Source organism: Hipposideros armiger, unplaced genomic scaffold, assembly GCF_001890085.2.
Source record: "Hipposideros armiger isolate ML-2016 unplaced genomic scaffold, ASM189008v1 scaffold_213, whole genome shotgun sequence".
NCBI lineage: Eukaryota > Metazoa > Chordata > Mammalia > Chiroptera > Hipposideridae > Hipposideros > Hipposideros armiger.
Genome location: NW_017731563.1, coordinates 461,262 through 480,380, shown reverse-complemented (window position 1 = coordinate 480,380; position 19,119 = coordinate 461,262). Strand labels below are relative to the sequence as shown.

Here is a 19,119-nt window from a genome sequence, read left to right as displayed (position 1 = left end):
TTTTTTGTGAATAATATGGTTGTCCTGATTTAGGTAGAAAAAAATCTGATTTTAATGTGAATCATTATAATTGTATGCAATGAATCACATCTTTCTTTCTCTACACCTCTTTTCAATGTTATATTGTTGTTCTTCCTGTCAAGAAATGGAGTTTTTTTTATCACCCTCTTGAATCAGGGCTCGCCTTATGACTTGCTTTGACCAACAGAACGTGATAGAAGTAATCTTATATATTTTGGAGTCTAGACTTTAGGCCTAGGCATCCACTGTCATACTCTTGGAATGCTAAGACTGACATACGGAAAAAGCCCTGTCTACTTTACCAAGGATTAGAAGTCATGTGAACTGAGACTTCCCAGCCAACATGCCAGACATGTGAGTGAGGTCATCTTGGATCCCCCAATTCCAGTCAAGCTGTCAGATGACTATAGCTGCATGAGTGATCCCAGGTGAAGCCATGAGAACACCAGACTGCCAAGCCACAAAATTGTAATAATAAAGTTTTCATTTTCATCCACCAAATTTTAAGGTAGTTTTTTACACAACGACTAACAAATAGAACTATTCCCTCTAAGTGTTTGTGTATGGGGTTTAGACTGGTGGATGTAACTGGGCATTAACTTTTGTGGATGCTATAATCAAATGGAGGGATATTATGTATATCACATCCTAGTACAGTCTCAAATATAATTTATAGTATGTAAATGTAGGATGAGACAATGAAACATAAGGCAAATTTATAGGGTGAATCTATTCATTCATTCAACAGATATTTATTGCACACATTCTAAACACCAAACACTATTCTAGGAGCTGGGTTAAAATGTCAATAAGACAGACACTTCCCCTGCCTTCGTATAGCTTACAGTCTGAAGAAGAAAGGCAATTAAACAAGCAATTTCAAACTGCTTGATAAAGTACAGGCTACTGCTGACTAAACAAATTTAGAGCATTAGGGAAGGTTTTCCAGAGGAAGTAGTCTTTAAGTTGATAGATGAAGGAGGAATAGAAATTTAGTCAGAAAGGGGATATAGGAAACTGTGGGGTGGTGTCAGGAGTACAAATATATTACAACAGAGAAAATATTATTTATGAAGTCTCAGAGGTGAAAGCATGGTGCATTAAAACCATTATAAAAATTTCTGTGTAGTATATGGAGAAGCATAAGAGATGAAGATTGGGAGTAGGACAGCAAATAATAAAGGAGTTTGTAGTTGTTGAGTTTAGCAATGAAAAATGACAAGATGAATTATAGATTTTTAGACAAAGCAATCTGACAACTGAATGGAGGGGGATTTGACAGGGGCGAGACCTGAGCTGTTAACATAGTTCAGATGAGAAAGAATTTAAATTAGGACAATGATAATAAGTATGGAGAGACATGGGTGGATTTAAGATTTTTAGACTCTCCTGACTTGAAACACATTGTACAGGGGTATTAAGGAGGCAGGAGTTAAGGATTATATTTAGATGTTTGGCTCTGGCACTGAGTAGATGGTTCAAGTCAAGGAAACTGGAAATATTGAAAAAACACGGGGGAACTAACTATGAGTTCAAGGTACTTTAAGCTTACCAACTGGAGTTGTCTAGTAAGTAGCTAGATGTACTTACTGGCTTGTAACTTTGGAGAGAAGCCTAGGCTGGAAGTAGATTTGCGAGTCATCAGCCATAATTCGCAATTTAGGTCCTGGGGGTAGCTGAGAGTGTACGGGGAGTATGAGAACAAGCCCAGGGAAGTAAGTCTTCCTTTCAACAAATAGTAAGAACTACACTCTCACGGTGTCTTTAGTCCTTTCTACGTTATTTTCCACAATTTGGGGGAAGCGAAGATAGACGCAGGCACAGAGATTTTTGACAAGCAGGGTCAGAGCAGTTGCGATAACTTTTGCAGCAAATTGAGAAAGGATTACTGAGTATGTGGTGTCAGAGGAAACGATGTTGAGATGACTTGGGAGTTGGCAACTGTTGGAAACGCCAGGTCAAGAGCCGTTGCTTCTATGCGGGCAAAAAGTAATTCTGCCGGCCCGTAGCATTTGGGGCATGGGTTCCACCCGAACTTGTTGTCATGGAGATAGGCGGATATAAAGTGGTCTAGTGAGATTACTCGAAAGAGAGAGACACTAATAGTCAAAAGACTAAAAAAACAAAAAAGAGAGAACCTGGAAAAGTTAGTTACTTGGAAAACGACAGACAAGCAGCTTAAAACAAGCCGCGACGCATTAGCAGTGAAGTACGGTAGCTAATGTTAAGCTGGGTTTATTTTTCCGGTCATTTATACACAAAGGGGGAACCGGACCCACCTCGCCGGAAGCAGAACCTCTGCCCTCCGGGGCTTTACACATTCCTCCGCGCCGGAAGAGCACGGTCTGTCTCCTTCCGAGGGCTTCTTCTCATAGGCGAGATCGCGGGACCTTCAAGGTGTGCCTCTAGAAGTCGTCGGGAGCGCGGAACTTTCACGGACAAGGAGACAGGGAACAAGGAACCCGGCTGGGTTGCCGGGAAAGGGAGAAAGAAGAAAGGTGGTTCGACGAGGCGTCGCGTTGTTGCGGAGGGATTCTGTTTCTTGGGGTGGCGGAGGGATTTTACAGTACGTTAACTTCCGGAAAGTCCTGGCCCCGTGAGGAAAAGCCCCGAAGGAAACAATAACAAACGAGGGGAGGAAGCGTTTCTGGTATTCCTGTGTTGAGCAGTTCTTGTCCGAGAAGATGAGCTTCGGTCCCTGTCAGGGGACGTGAAAGGGTTTGGTGGGCTTCAGCCACCCTTTCTCCGCTTGTTTCCCTCACGGGGGCCCCCTGGGTATTGCCATGGCGGGCGTGGGGACTGGGGGCTACGCGGCGGAGTTCGTGCCACCACCGGAGTGCCCAGTCTTTGAGCCTAGCTGGGAAGAGTTCACCGACCCGCTCAGCTTTATCGGCCGCATCCGGCCTTTGGCGGAGAAAACCGGCATCTGCAAAATCCGACCGCCCAAGGTACCGGCCTCTGAGGAGAAGGGAGAAGAAAGAGTGGGGGAGTAGATACGCTTGGTTTAGCTTTACTCTTCCGGTCTGTCTGCCCTTTCATATTCACTGTCCTTCATTTCTCAACAACTAGAAGCCAGGTTTCTGCCTTGGTTTTTTTGCCTTGGTTTCTTTTGATGTAGGCTTGTCTGAACGCGACAGAGTGGTGTCCCTGGGGCCTTTCCGCCTAGAACTTGGGAATTGATACTTCTTTGGATTGTGGGCAAGGATGACAAAAGGCTTTAGGCCTTTCGTTGGCGGATAAGGTGTTAGAAGTATTATGGCATGACACGTCCTACACTCCTGTTCAATCCTCATTACGGTACGATATTAAAAAATGCCCTCCGTCGGCTGTTGATTCCAGCCCTATTAACGCTTAATTTATTAAATATTTGCAGGCCTCATCGCAGGGCTAAGGTTTCTTAAACGGTAATTTGAGCTCTAGTTGTCCCCTAGGATGGTATCACCAAACAAGAACCCTGTGCTGATTACTACTGCAAGGAAAAAGCCTTCCCCAGGGAAAGAGGAGCAGCATTTATTTTGAAAGTGTAGAGGTTGTATCACTGATGGATGTGGAAGAAAACGTTGAAATCTTTTGATATAAGGAACCATGGGTCAAAGATTTACGAATCGCAATTATTGCAAATAACCGGGTTTGCCTATAGGTTAATTACCTTCAGTCTTTAAGGTGAGGAAAGCAGATACTACTCCTTGTTTGGGGGGAAGTAGTTCCCCAAGAGGTCGAGTGATTTGCTCAAGGTCAAAAGATTTTTTTACCCATTAGACCAGTACTTTCCAAATGATGTTCCTGGTGCACCTGCACCAGGGTCAACCGGCTGCTTGTTAAAATGCAAATCGCTAAGCCCAGTTCCCAGACTGGAATCAGTTTCTGAATGCGGAAAGTCTAGCATCTGCTTTGCTAGCAAGTATTTGCAGGTGATTTTTTTCCCCCTTAGAAAAGTCGTTTTATTTAGATTCCAAACAAACCAAAGCAGAGAGAAGAGGTTGACCAGAAGTTATTAATCCATCCACTCAGGAGCTGGGAAACTTGCAGATGATTCTTAAAGCACATTAAAGTTTGTGAACTGTTGCCTTATTGCTTCTTAAAGGGATGACTTGCTTTATGTTTTGTCTACTAGTAATAAAACTAAAATATTAAGTACTGTTACCCGTGTTGCATTTTAAAAAACAGCTGCTCTCACCAGACTACTAGAGTGGTGTGCACCACAATAAATAAAATGTTTAGATGGGTGGGAGGAGGGAGAAGCTAATTTAGCACCAACTTATTTCATTTAATATTCTTTGAAGCCCTAATAGGTAAATAAATTCAATTTATAGATGAGGCAAGTCTGGATAAGCTAAATAACTTATGAAATGTTTGATTTTGGGTACGTGGCAAAGTAGATTTTGTACCTAGATCAGTCTGTTTGCTTCTAAAACCTAGACATGCCACTCCCGTTAGGCTAAATGAATTTGATTAAGATTACAGACTGTCATTTAGAAGCAAAGCATTAACCGATAATTGCTATGGTGAGTGATGATGATATTTGCATTGCCATCCTCCAGAAGCTTCACCTAACTCTTTTTCTATCAAAACACTAAGCACAGCAGTGTTTCCTAAATCATATTTTCATCTACTCTGTTGCCTTCATGAATTAGAAACTCTGTTCAAGGTTCCTTTTGGTAAAAAAAAAAAAAAAACCCCAAAAAACCCCCCCACAAAAATACATAAGATTTTTTTATTAAAATTGACATCCTTTCTCTTTATGTGTCATATTATTGAAAATTTCAATATTTGTGAATTTCTTTAGTTTCCAAGGTAAGGTAAATTTTTTTGACTACTAGATTTTTAAACAGATTTATTATTTAGGCCAAATCAAACTATGTTCTCTAGGACCCTACTTGAAATGGGCTATCTCATTTCAGTTACACCACATCTCCAGTCTGGAAATTGTTCTTGTTCTAGTGGGTTTGCTTATTTTTATTTATGTATTTAATATTTGGGTGCCCAGAAGCTGGGCTTTGAACAAAACATTTATATAACAAACTGTAAAGTGCTGTGTCACATTACACATAAATGAAAGAAACATTACCCATTATATAAGCACTTTAAAATACTACTTTTTAATCTTCAGTTGTACCCTTTTTTGTTTCTTTCAAATTCTGTTTTCTTTTTAATTTGTAAACTATGATGTTTACTAGACACTGGGTTGAGATGCATGATGAGCTCACTGCATACTGAGCAATTGGGGAAAGCATAATTGTGGGATGTAAATAATGGGACTGGTGAGATTTGAGGATTTATAGATAAAATAATTTTAATATGAAGACTATTAGAGATAAGTGATTGGAGATAAGTAGTATTTTATCTAAAAATATTACTCTTTCTGTCTCTACAATAAAAAAGACTTATAAATTGTTTTGTTATCATCATGATTTCTGACAACTCACCCCTTAAATTAAGGGAATAATGCATTCCTTGCTTATATACCAACATGCTTAAAAATCTTCCTATTTAGGATTGGCAACCTCCATTTGCATGTGAAGTAAAAAGCTTTCGTTTTACTCCAAGAGTCCAGCGCCTGAATGAACTTGAGGTGAGTGTTATATAGCCACTTCAGCCTCCTGATTCAATCTTTATGTCAGGGCTCCAGGTAGAGAACTTTGAGAAGCTCATGTACCCGGGCTCAGAGTTCATGTTAGTTCATTGGGATTGAGTGGAAGGAAATTTCTGGTTTAAAAAAATTGTTTCAAGCCGTTGTTAGTTTTTCACTTAACTGGGATTATGGGAGACTGTCTCAAGCCTTATTTTTTCATAGTGGAAATATACAGCTTAGTTAGCTTCAGAGATTTGGAATTCTTAAGTTGTACTTTCTTCAGTGCTTTTTATTCTAAAATTTTTGTTAATGTTGGAAGATCCTGTCTCCTGTGGTCTTTGGAAAGTAGTTTTAAAAATTCTATCCAAAAAAACCTAGTTTTCAGAGTCTGTTTTTTTGGCTTTAGCAGAACTTTTCCAGGACTGTTAATCTGATTTATTAAGATCTCACTTTAACTATTACTAATCTACTTAACGTATTATTTTTCTTGTCTGCTAGATTGTCTTTATTTTTCAGTGATTCCACTTATAAAATGTCTTTTTTTATTTGTTAATTACAATTGATATTCAATATTATTTTATATTAGTTTCAGATGTACAGCATAGTGGTCAGACATTTATATAATTGATGAAGTGATCCCCCCAATAAGTCTGAAACCCACCTGGCACTATGTATAGCTATTACCATATTGTTGACTATATTCCCTATGCTGCACTTTACATCCCTGTGACTATTTTGTAACTACCAATTTGTACTTCCTTAATCCCTTCACCTTTTACACCCAGCCCCCCATGCCGGATTTTCGGAACATGCCTGTGTGGTAAAAAACTGTTTTCAGAGTACAAAAGAGAAATCTAAGCTAAGGCTCATATGTCATGCTGAGGGTTCTTTTTTTCTTTCTTGATGCTCCTAAAACATTTTCTGAGATTTTAATACATTTCTTTTTTCTTTAGTCTTGTAATTAGATACTTCATGAAGGATCTTAATATCAGTGAGGTAGAGAGTTGTTGTACCTTAAGTACATATATTATCTACAGATGAGATGGCAGACGCAATGCTTAGAAACAAAATAATCCGATTTACTAAATTTTCTAATTAGCTTAAAGTTAAGCAAACTTCTTCCAAAAAATTACTTTGATTGATAATATGAGAACTGTTCACATATATTATAGTAACTTTTTTTACCTTAATGAATAAAGTTTATTAGAAATATTTTGCTGCTTTATTATTAGCTTACTTTACAGGGTTGGACTAAGTAATAATGAAAAGTCTGAATTTCTTTACAGAAATTTATTAAGTAAAACTTTATTATTAAGTAAAACTCATTTATTTTCAACCGTAACATGTTTCTAATTCCTGGGCTTTTTGTTTGTTTGTTTGTTTTTTGTGTGTGTGTCCTTAAATTTTTTAAAAGTTTATTGGGGTTACAATTGTTAGTAAAGTTACGTAGATTTCAGGTGTACAGTTCTGTAATACATCATCTATTGGGTTGTTGGAAAAGTCAGGACGCATTTTTGCAATGAGAAATGTAGAAAAAATACATCATGACTTTTCCAGCAACCCAATATATATCACATTGTGTGTTCACCACCCAGAGTCAGCTCTATTTCCATCACCATATATTGGCAATTTCTGTATTTTAATCTTAGGCAATGACCAGAGTGAGACTGGACTTCTTAGATCAACTAGCAAAATTTTGGGAGCTTCAAGGATCTACTTTGAAGATCCCTGTGGTGGAGAGAAAAATCCTGGATCTGTATGCTTTGAGCAAGGTGAGGCTTTTACTTGGTTTAGAAATTGGAGCAGAGGCTAGTGAATTTATAACATTAGGAGTTTCAAATAAATTAGATGGGAAACATTACTTCCTATGTAGGATTTGTTTGATAATGAAATGCAAGCATGACTAAATGGAAATGAGAGATCTTAAAGTTATTTGTCAAGCTATTTTATAATTTATGATATTAATATTTAAGGACTCAGATTAGTAGGCTTTGTGATACACGATAATGCAAAAGAAATGACACCAGCCTACCAATATCTTTGTGTTGAGTGTATAATGTCTTATGATGAGCTTGTTATCTTTTTTCCTATTTCTTAATTGTAAATTTGGTATATTAAACAGATTCATGTTACTCAGCATTCTTACATGTGGTTCATATCAGTTGCATTAATACCTGTAAATAGTGTTAATGGTTAATGGAGGCCAGCAGTATCCAGTAGAATGAACAGTAGCTCGAAAAATTAAGGAAGTGTTTAGACTAATTTTTGTCTAAATTTAGGTAAACTTTGTAACATTACGTTCCCTAATATGAAAAACAAAATGACTTGCACCAGGGTTTATTTAATACCTTGAAGACCTGTTTTGTTATACAATAGTAAAAATCTATGATTGTTCTAACTTGTGAATGAAGACAGCTTCATTATCTGAGGAATTCTGCAAAACCACTTATTTCTGTGGCCTTTCATATCCTATGATTGATATACTATTTTGAAATAAACTTTTATTCTCATTTAAATTGCAAGGTTAATTTTGGAAGACTTTACTTTTATGGAAAAAAGTGATGATAATTTAAATTATTTTTTATAATACATTTTAAAATTAATGTCAGGTCAGAATTCTCTTAAAAGTTTTGTTTTATACTAAAAATTCTGGGAAATGTAATCTTATACTAAAATATAGCTCTAGGTTTCTTTTATCAATCAGGTAATGATGTCAGTAATTAAGCACTGTGCTGAGAATTTTCTACTTCAATTGTATGAAAACCTATGATACCAAAGGGCAAATTACAGTGGATATGAGGGGTGGGCTTGTATCTTGTAGCGAACTATTAGGATAAAAAATTTGTTTTAAGAATTCTCTTTTTTGACAATTAAAAGATAAAACATTAGGTTTAATCTGATGGTAAATTAGGTTGCATTGTTGGTTATACAGAGTTGTAGGATTTCAAAATTAGAAAGGGTCTTTAGAAGTAACCTAATTTGAATGCCTAGTTCACAATTTTATGTAACATTTGTCATCTGGACTGTTTAACTCTGTCTTGAAAAATCCAATTCCTTTTTGTGCAAAGGGAAAATACTACTAATAATCTTGTTGAAGTACTTAGAGAACATATTGCAAGTATGTTAATTAAAGGTTAAGCTTGATTGTCCTGAGGCTTATTGCAGTCTTATCTTTCAAGTCCCTATGAACATTTTTTCCCCCTATCCCTTGAGAATGCTTATAAAACTGAGATTTAAAGATAAAAGGCAGGCAAATTTTGACGTGTAGTTATTTTTTTAATACTTCATAATACTTTTTTTTTTGTTTGTTTGTTTGTTTTTAGCTGAGCCATCCTGCCACCTTTTGGCAGCTCAGCGGCAGCTCGGCTTGGGCCGGGCATCGAACTGCTGTTGCTCAGAACTCAAACTCTTGAGCGAGCTCTTAACCAACTGAGCCACTCGGCTGGCCCCTTCATAATACTTTTGTTCCCTAAATGTCACAGTGAGATTGCTGCCTCTCAATGCAGTTGATAAATCTTTATATATGTATACACTCGTGGAGCCACCACCCCCAGATCGAGATATAAAACATTTACAGCACCCTAGCAGGCTCCTTCATCTCACTCCCAGTCAGTACTTCTCCCCAGAAGTAACACTGTTCTAACCTCTTATCACTGGGTAAATATTTCATTAGCATGCCATTTTACTTTTTAGCAAGAGGCTCAGGATGAAAACTGCAGAAAATTTTCAAAGTTCTGATATTTTTAGGTTGTTAGGTATGCCTATAAAATTTTTTTTTGGCTGACAGCTGATGAGCATCTTCTGAGTTTGTGTTATGATAGACATGATTTTGAATTCTGACTGCTTTTTAATGGGAAACAAATTTTCAGTCTTCTGAGTCATTAAATTGGCACTATTTTGATTAAATCACTTTGTCTTTTTCCCTTATTTTTTATTTTTACTTTTTAAAGATTTTATTGGGGAATTGGGGAAGGAACAGCCAAGTTGTTGCTGTTCAATCTTAGTTGTGGAGGGTGCAGCTAGCTCAGTTCCCAAGTCTAGTTGCCATCCAGCTCCCTGGTAGTGGCTCCTGGCCATTTATCTCAAGGTACTGTGTTTAATCTTAGTTGCAGGTGGGCGTAGCCCACATTCCTGTGCGGGAAAACCTTGTTGCTAAGAGTACACACTGTAATCACTGAGCCCTTGCTCTAATCACTGAGCCATGGGCCGCCCATCAGCAGCTCAGGGCAGCTCAGCTCAAGGTGCCTGTTCAATCTTAGTTGCGGGTGGGCATAGCCCACCATCCCACTAGGCCGGCCCTAACAATTACTGTTTATAATCAGTATGGCAAAGAACATTCATTATAGCCCTTTAAAATTATTATTTTTTTTGTCAAAGTAATATATTTTTTAAAAACCTGCATTCTCCCTTCTCTACCTCTCCATTCCCATTCCCACCCGCAGAGCTAACCAGTTTCACTTCTTTTAGCTGTTTCTGATTTTGATCTTTTTATTTCCAAATAATAGATTCATTATGCTATTCACTTTTCAGTTTTAAATATTATATACTGATTTTGTATTATTAGAAATGGGGGGGGCCCGGCCGGGAGGCGCAGTTGGTTAAGAGCGGGAGCTCTGAGCAACAGTGTTGCTGGTTTGAGTCCCCAATGGGCCAGTGAGCTGCGCCCGAGCTGAGCTGCCAACAGGCGGCCAGATTGCTCAGCTGGTGAGAGCACATGCTCTTAACAACAAGGTTTCTGGTTTGCCTCCCACATGGGATGGTGGGCTGCCCCCCCCCCCAGGTATATTGAAAGCTGCAGTTGGACTTGGAGCTGATGGGTCCTGGAAAAACACAATGTTTCCCTTCCCCAATTCCCCAACACTTTTCCCTTCCCCAATTTCCCAATAAAATCTTAAAAAATAAGAAATGGGGATGGGTGTAAGAAATCTAAATCCTTACATATTTCAGGTCCCGTACTCTTTTCTAGAGTAATTCAGTCAATTTTTATTCATTAAAAATTGTTACTGCAACTGTAAATAAAAATACAATTTGTACCTGAGCCTTGTAGTATGCTGTGATTGTTTCCTTATACCAATTTTTATAATAAATCTCCCTCCCTTTTTTCATTTTGTATGTTTTCTTTGTAACTTTGAAAACTTTATTTTCAGATTTTCCAGCAGAAGTATAAATCTCTCAGTATGCTTTTACCCATCAGATAACTGTATCAGTTTCATTTTCTTGGAGCCATTCCTCTGGAGTTCTTTTTCCTATTCCAGTCCAGACTGGTTGTTTTTTGAGGTCAGCTGTCAGCCTGGAACTCCTTTCAATATTACCATTCTGGGATTTCCCTTTGCCTCTCCTTGTTTCAAGTCTTCCTATTACTTTGTTTACTCCTATTTTGGTGAAACATTACTTTTACTAGTTTCATGAGCAAGAAGGTAAATTGGATGTAAATTTTTTGCTTGTCTAAAAATGTTCTAAAACTTGATTGGTAGTTTGGTGGGGGTTAGAAGACTAAATTGTAAATCATTTTACTTCAGTATTTTGACAGCTTTACTACATAATCGTCTAGCTTCCAGTGTTGCTGTTGAAAAGAATGATGCTATATTCTTGTTCCTTTGTATGTGACTTTTTTTTTCTTGAAGACATTAGGATCTAATCTTTATTACCAGTGGTTTGAAATTTCACAGTAATATGCATTGGCATGTGTTTATTTTTATTTAATATTTTTATTATACTGATAATCTCTCTAATCTGAACGCATGTCTGAGTTCTTGTAACTTTTCTTGTATTAGTTCTTTGACAGTTTCTTCCATTTTTTTTCTCTTTTTGAACTCTTACTATTTGGATGTTAGACTACAGCCTGATAGAATATTAGGCTGATTAGACTATGAGACTGATCCTATAGTTTACTTAACATTTCTTTCTTAAGGTAGAGTGCCTTCTTTTCAAACTCTCCTGAGAGTAAATCTCCAGTTTTTTGCTGGCGCTAGAGAAGGACCTGGCTGTGCTGACTGGTGGTGGTCTAATTGCTTTTGTACAGGTTTTCAGCCAATCCTGTTCTCTATTCATTGCCACCCCTAATTTTACAGGTACTACTGCATCCATTTCTTAAGCCTTTTCAGGTTCTACAGTATGTTGCAAAAGCTGCTTCTTGGCTTTCTTCTATTGCAGGTGCTTGGTTTTTTGTTTTTTGTTTGTTGTTTGCCTGCTAGGTTATCACTCATACACCTGCTTTCTCTTGGTCTGTTTTTTCTCTTGAGAATATACCTTTATGTTCCTTTACTGTCTTTTTAGTGGAGTTGTGAGACGGAGCTTTTAAGTATAATACTGCTACTACTTTATGTCTGTTAAAATTATCCCTTATTAACCAGACTTAGTTTGTTATTGGACTGATGTTTTGGCCTTGATTGACATTACTCTTTGGTCAAGTTTTGACTAGGGGCTTCTCTTCATTGTGTTCAATTCAAGTGCATGCCGTGTATCTTTTTATAGGTAGGGCATGGTTCTTAAGTGATATATTTTATGGCAAATGTTTGGAATAAATGGTTCATATTTTGAAATTATGCATGGTAATCTTTGAATTTGTCAGCTGGAGAAAAACAAGTGTAAGGTTTTATATTTATAGTATTAGGCTTGGTTAGATTGTTAGAGTATTGTGCTAATGAAGCCGAAGTCATGGTTTTGATTTTTTTTGTGTGTGTGTGAGATAGCTTTGTCTTACTCCTTGGCCATACCTTGCTATGCTGGCTGTCATTTTCACAGCTGTGTGCCAGTAATCAGAAGTGGGTAGGAAAGCATGACTGGATCCATGGAGACATATCATTACTAATGGAAATTTAGCTTGAAGTGCTTTGAATACAAAGCAGATTATTGGTGATAATTGTAGTGGATAATAAAGATTACTGTGAGGGCTTCTATTTCCTCCCTGACTTCCTTTACTAATCCTCCTCACTTGTCAGCTACATTGGCTTCCTTATTGTTTTTCAAACATGAGGCATGTTTCTTTTTTTATTTTTTTTAAGCAGGATTTTTTTTTTAACTTTATTGGGGAACAGTGTGTTTTTTCCAGGACCCATGAGCTCCAAGTTAAGTTGTTGTCCTTCAATCTTAGTTGTGGAGGGCACAAGCTCAGCTCCAAGTCCAGTTGCCGCTTTCAATCTAGTTGTGGGTGGTGCAGCCCACCATCCCTTGCGGGAGTCAAACAGTCAACCTTGTTAAGAGTACACGTTCTCATCAGCTGAGCCATCCGGCCGCCCATTGACAGCTCAGCTCGGGTGCAGCTCATTTACCCATGTGGGAATTGAACCCGTGACCCTGTTGCTCAGAGCTCACACTCTAACCAGCTAAGCCACCCGGCCGGCCCTAGGCATGCTCCTTAACTAGGCCCTTGCTCCGGCTATTCCCTGCTTGGGTACTGCTTTACCTCCTTCACGTATTTGCTCAAATATCACCTTTGTAACAAGGCTGTTCGTGACTGTTTAAAACTCCAATTTACCCTCATTCTGCTACTCTTCTTTTTAACTGTTATTAAAAATTTCTTCCATAGGATTTATTACTTCAAAATTTTATATATGTTTAATTTCCTGTCTTCTCCCACTAGAATTTAAGCTCCAAGAGGGCAAATATCTTTGTTTTTGAGATAAATCTCAAGCACCTAGATCAGTAGTGGACAGTATAGAAGCACTGGAAAGATATAAAAGAAAGGCGTTCTAATTCATTTATTTGCGTTCATTTACAGCCTTTTATCTAAATCACCCTCATTCTGTCTTTTTCTGCACTACAAAGTTTGAATAATGTTTTTCTCTTTATAATTTTCTCCTGGTTAGCTCTTAACAGAGGAGCTTCTTTGAGGGTATGATAGAGAAGCTGAAGAATTAGAGATGTGTTCAACTCTTGTGCATATGAACTTACGTGTTTTTATCAAGCTTTCAGATATTTCACTAGTAGAAAATTTTGCTTTGACTGTAGGTTCATCTTTGTCTATAATAGCATCCTAGAGCATAAGAGTTGGAAACATTTCCCTTCACTTATTTATAGCATGTGCACCCCCCCCCACACACACACACACTTGCCCATACACATAGACATTTATAATACAGCTAACATTAATGTAGCACTTCCTGTGTCCTGGTGCTTTTCATGTTTGTTTATTTCATTTGTCTTTACAAGAGCCTCATAATGAAGTGTAGGTACTGCTATTATTACTTTTTAAATAATAGCTAGGAATCAGAGATGTAAATTATATAACTCACTTAAGGTCATACAACTATTAATTAGCAGAGCTGGGATTTGAACCCTGGCAGTCTGACTCCAGAGTACATGCTCTTAGCCTTTTTAGAAATATTATGGTAAAATACACATAACATAAAATTCACCTTTTTTTAGAAAATATTTTATTGGGGAATTAGGGGAGGGAACAGCATTGGGGAATTGGGGAAGGGGGACAGACAAGTCGCCGTCCTTTTGTTCTTCAGTCTAGTTGTGGAGGACATCGCTTCACTGGCCCATGTTGGTATTGTGATCATTGTGCTCTTCCTGGCTGAGGCAGATCGGTCGCCAGCCATTGGACGGCTGCTCATGGCAGCTCACGCCGGCTGCCGGCCACTCAGCAGTAGTTTATGGCAGCCCCACTGCAGCCTATGCCATCACCGGCGATTCACGGCAGCCCAGCTCCAGGTCAAGCTGTTGCTCACCATCCTAGCTGTAGAGGGCACAGCGTCACTGGCCCACATGGGATCCGAACCAGCAGCCCTACTGCTCAGAGCTCGCGCTTCCAAGACAACTCTAACAAACGAGCCACTCAGCCGGCCCGTAAAAATTCACCATTTTAAGTGTCCAATTTCATGGCATTGAATACATTCAAAATGTTGTACAACCATCACTACTATCCATTTCCAGAACTTTCCCCTCTCTATAGCCCCTGGTAAAACCTCTATTCTACTTTCTCTATGAATTTGCTTACTCTAGGTATGTCATGTAAGTGGAATCATACAATATTCATCCTTTTGTGGTTGATTTATTTCATTTAGCATAATGTTTTCAGGATTAATCCATGTTGTCATATGTATCATAATTTCATTACTTTTTAGGTCTGCATAATATTCCATTGTGTGTGTAGACCACATTTTGTTTATCCATTATTTCTTGATGGACATTTTGATTGTTTCCACCTTCTGGCTATTGTGAATAATGCTGCTGTGAACATTGGTATGCAAGTAACTGTCTGAATCTCAGCTTTCAGTTCTTTTGGGTATATATCTAGAAGTGGAATTGCTGGATCATGTAATTCTGTATTTAATTTTTCTCCGCTTTTGTATAGTAAAATACAGTAATGTATATTCAAAGAGGATAATTATTTTGAGTTCAAATAATTATGTCACAGTCCTCTTTATTCTGTTGTTAGTGAAACTGAAAACTGCCTATATTTTAGAGTGTGAGAGATGTCAATATCAGCTTCTGGAAGACAAGGGAGCCTTGATACATATATATTCTATACAGTGCCAGGTTTGATGTGAGCATTCAGCCAAATTGGCCAAATTATCTCATCGTTTACTACCTTAATATATTCTTTGTTACATTCCAGTAAAGCTATAATCTGATCTTCCTGCAATAATCTTCCATATAATATAATACAGTCTTCCATGTAAAACTTTTCTCCTTTTGAAAAATTATAGCCTCTTTTTGAAAATATCCTCTGAATCCATTGTTTGGTTGATATTTTTGTTAAATTTTATAAGTTATTTGGTACATTTTCTAATTTTAGGATTATGTTTCTTTTGTACTATATAACATATTCTCATGTCTATTTTTGGTCTGTATTCCTATTTTATATTTTGAGTTCTTTGAGGATATGGAATACAGACATATGTTTAGTTTTCTCAAGGTGTATAACGTACAAAGTGTAAATGTTTAATGAAATGTTTTTAAATGCCTGGTTCATTTAAGGTAGGCACGATAACACTAAATAATAGAGTTTAAAACTTCCAAATATCGTTCTCTTATTCTATACTTTAAAATGCTGACAGGTTTCAGTTTTGTCAAATATTTGTTGAAAGGAAATAGGAAATCTAGGCCTAGAATAATTTTCATATTCAACAGATAAGATGTATGTATCTTCTTTCCCTAAATAATTTTTACTTACTTTTCAGATTGTTGCCAGCAAAGGAGGTTTTGAAATGGTCACCAAAGAGAAGAAGTGGTCTAAAGTGGGTAGCCGCTTGGGATATCTGCCAGGAAAAGGAACTGGGTCTCTTCTGAAGTCACACTATGAAAGAATTCTCTACCCATATGAGCTTTTCCAATCTGGTGTCAGCCTTATGGTGAGATGCATCATTTTTTTAGGAATGGATAATTCCAGTCTGCCAAGTATAAACTTTAGACTGTTCACCATAATAAGTTAGCAGTTGGCTATGCATAGCAAGTTGAAAAAGATTTTTCCAGGTACCAGAATTTGGGGGAGCAAGATGTAGTTTAAAATCAGCTATTTTTGGTGGTTTACAAGATAAAGGTTAATAGGGCTGTTTTCTTATTTATTTAAAATAAATCCTTTTGTTTAAGCGTTTTGAAAAATTCCTCCTCTTGATTTCATTTATTTAACAGCTTTATTGAGGTATAATTTACTGAATAATTCACCCTTCGTAGGTACACAGTCAATAAGCTTTAATAAATTATACACTGCAGTTTAGTTTTAGAACACTTCCATCAGCCCCAAAAGTCCTTTTTTTTAAAGATTTTATTGGGGAATTGGGGGAGGGGAACAGTGTTGGGGAATTGGGGAAGGGGAACAGACAAGTTCTTCAGTCTTCGTTGTGGAGGGCGCCAGTTGCCATCTGGCTGCCTGTTGGCAACTCATGGCCTCTAAGCTCAAGGTGCTGTGTTACAATCTTAGTTGTGGGTGGGCGTAGCCACCATCCCATGTGAGAGTCGAACCAGCAGCCTTGTTAAGAGCGCATGCTCTATCCACTGAGCCATCTGGGTGGCAGCTCAGCTTAAGGTGCCGAGTTCAGTCTTAGTTGTGGGTGGGCATAGCCCACCATTGAACAGGCAATCTTGTTTTTACACCAGCTGCCACCTGTTGGAGCTCAGCAACAGCTCAGCTTGAGCGCAGTGTCACTGGCCCATGTGGGAATCAAACCGGCGGCCCTGTTGCTCAGAGTTTGCGCTCTTAAGCCAAGTCTTAACCAACTGAGCCACCCGGCCAGCCCCTCAAAAGTTCTTTGTGGTCCTTTGTAGTTGGTTCCTTCTCCTACCCCCAGACCTAGACAACTCTTGATCTACTTTCTGGCTCTATAGTTTTGCCTTTCCTGGAAATTTGACATAGATGGAATCATACAATGTGATTTTGTATCTGGCTTCTTTCATTTAGCCTTATGTTTTTAAGGCTCATCCATGTTTTAGCATGTATTAGTACTTCGTTCCTTTTAATGGCTGAATATATTCCATTGTGTGGATAGACCACATGTGTTTATCCGTTTTGTAGTTGATGGACAGTTGGATTGTTTCCAGTTTATGGCTGTTATGAATAATGCTGTGAATATTCATGTACAAGTCTTTGTGTGGACATATGTTTTCATTTCTCTTGGGTAGATACCTAGGAGTGGAATTGCTGGGTTATATGGTAAGTTTATGTTTAACTTTTTAAGAAACCGCCAAACTGTTTTCCAAAGTGGCTGAACCATTTTACATTCCCACCAGTAATGTAGAGGCTTCCAGTTTCTCCACGTCTTTGCCAGCACTTGGTATTGTCAGTTATTTTGCTTATAGTCATTCTAGTGGGTGTGTAGTGGTATCTCATTGTGGTTTTAATTTTCATTTCCCTAATGACTAATGGTGTTGTGCATCTTTTCATGTGCATATTAGCCATTCGTATATTTTCCTTTATGAAGCGTCTGTTCAAATCTTTTTTTTTTAAATAGGTTGTTCTCATACTTGTTCTAAGAGTTCACTGTATATTCTAGATACAACTTCTTTATCAGAAAATGATTTTACAAATATTTTCTCATACCTAGTCTGTGGTTTATGTTTTCATTTTTATAATGGTACTTTTTTTTTCCTCGCCATGGATCGTTTTTGGTGTCATAGCTAAGAAATCTTCCTAACCCAAGACCACAAAGATTTTCTTCGTTTTCATTTAGAAGTTGTATAGTTTTAGCTTTTATGTTTAGGTCTTTGATCTATTTTGAGGTATTTTTTCTTGAGTTTTTTTTTTCTTTTTCCTGTATAGTACGAGGTCAGGGTATGGAAGTTTTATTTGGGGGAAGGGGTATATGAATATCCAGTTGTACCAGCATCATTTGTTTAAAAGACTACCCCTTTCCCATTGATTTACTTTGGCACCTTTGTTGAAAATCAGTTGAGTTTAAATATGTAGGTTTATTTTGGGTCTCTGTTTTGCTCTCTGATCTATGTATTTACCCTAACACCAATACTATGCTGTCTTGAGAACTATAGCTTTATAGTAAGTTTTGATGTCCAGTAGTGTAAATCCTCCAGCTTTGTTGTTCTTTTCTCATAATTTCTAAACAATTTGCATTTCCATATAAGTTTTAGGATCAGCATCTCAATTTCTACAAAAGCCTACTAGAATTTTGATAGGGATTGTCTTGAATCTGTAGATCAATTTGGTGGGAGAATTATCTGGTTTCTTAACAGTATTAGGGATTTATTGGAAATTTATTATTTTTCTCCGAGTCTCAAATCTGAGCTCTTATCAGTGAATCTGCTCTCTTTCTGTGCTTTGATTCTTTAGGGTGTACAAATGCCTAATTTAGATCTTAAGGAAAAAGTGGAGCCTGAGGTTCTTGGCACTGATGTGCAAACTTCCCCAGAGCCCGGCACAAGAATGAACATTCTGCCGAAGAGAACAAGACGTGTCAAGTCTCAGGTATCAATTTCCATGGGCTATTTTAACAGGAGATTTAAGTGCTTTGACTGCAGAATTTGGTTATGGGAGGCCATTCACATTCTGTTGTTTAAAATTTGAAGAGATCCATTTTTCATTTACTTTTGAGATGAATAGGGAAGAAATTATAAAATTCAGTCTGATTTGCTTTAGAAAGCTTTTTGTTAATTTTGGACAGTGCTTATCAGGGATGACAAATCAAAGGATGACCCGGGATACTGTAGGTCCAATTTTATAGACATGTTAATGAATTCTAGTACATTTTATTTTCATAGTTAGCAAAAATGAGAGGATTAGGAAGGTGGCTTTATACTTCATTTATTATTCCTTTAAAAACCAGAGTATAAGTTTTTGGATTTTTTTTAAAGATTTTTATTGGGTAATTGGGGGATGGGAACAGCGCTGGGGAATTGGGGGAAGGGGAACAAATAAGTTGCTGTCCTTTTGCTCTTCAGTCTAGTTGTGGAGGATGTTGCTTCACTGGCCCAAGTTGGCACCATCATTGCGCTCTTCCTGGGCAAGGCACATCAGTCGCCGGCTTCTGGACGGTCGCTCAGAGCGGCTATTGCCGCTCACGCTGGCTGCTGGCCACATACGATAGCCCATGGCAACCCACTGCAGCAGGGGCTGCAGCCTACGCCGT

The 19,119-nt window shown here is 37.9% G+C and overlaps 1 protein-coding gene across 1 annotated transcript in view; it reads left to right on the top strand.

The window, feature by feature from the left end:
- Window positions 1-2,331: 2,331 nt before the first annotated feature.
- The window catches only part of KDM5A (lysine demethylase 5A), a 94,036-nt gene continuing 77,248 nt past the window's right edge, over window positions 2,332-19,119 (top strand). Inside the window, exons 1-5 of the mRNA XM_019654045.1 lie at window positions 2,332-2,969; window positions 5,516-5,593; window positions 7,243-7,365; window positions 15,724-15,894; window positions 18,324-18,458. Coding sequence (XP_019509590.1) covers window positions 2,805-2,969; window positions 5,516-5,593; window positions 7,243-7,365; window positions 15,724-15,894; window positions 18,324-18,458 — 672 coding nt within the window. The 5' untranslated portion in view covers window positions 2,332-2,804. The remainder of the gene's footprint in view (window positions 2,970-5,515; window positions 5,594-7,242; window positions 7,366-15,723; window positions 15,895-18,323; window positions 18,459-19,119) is intronic.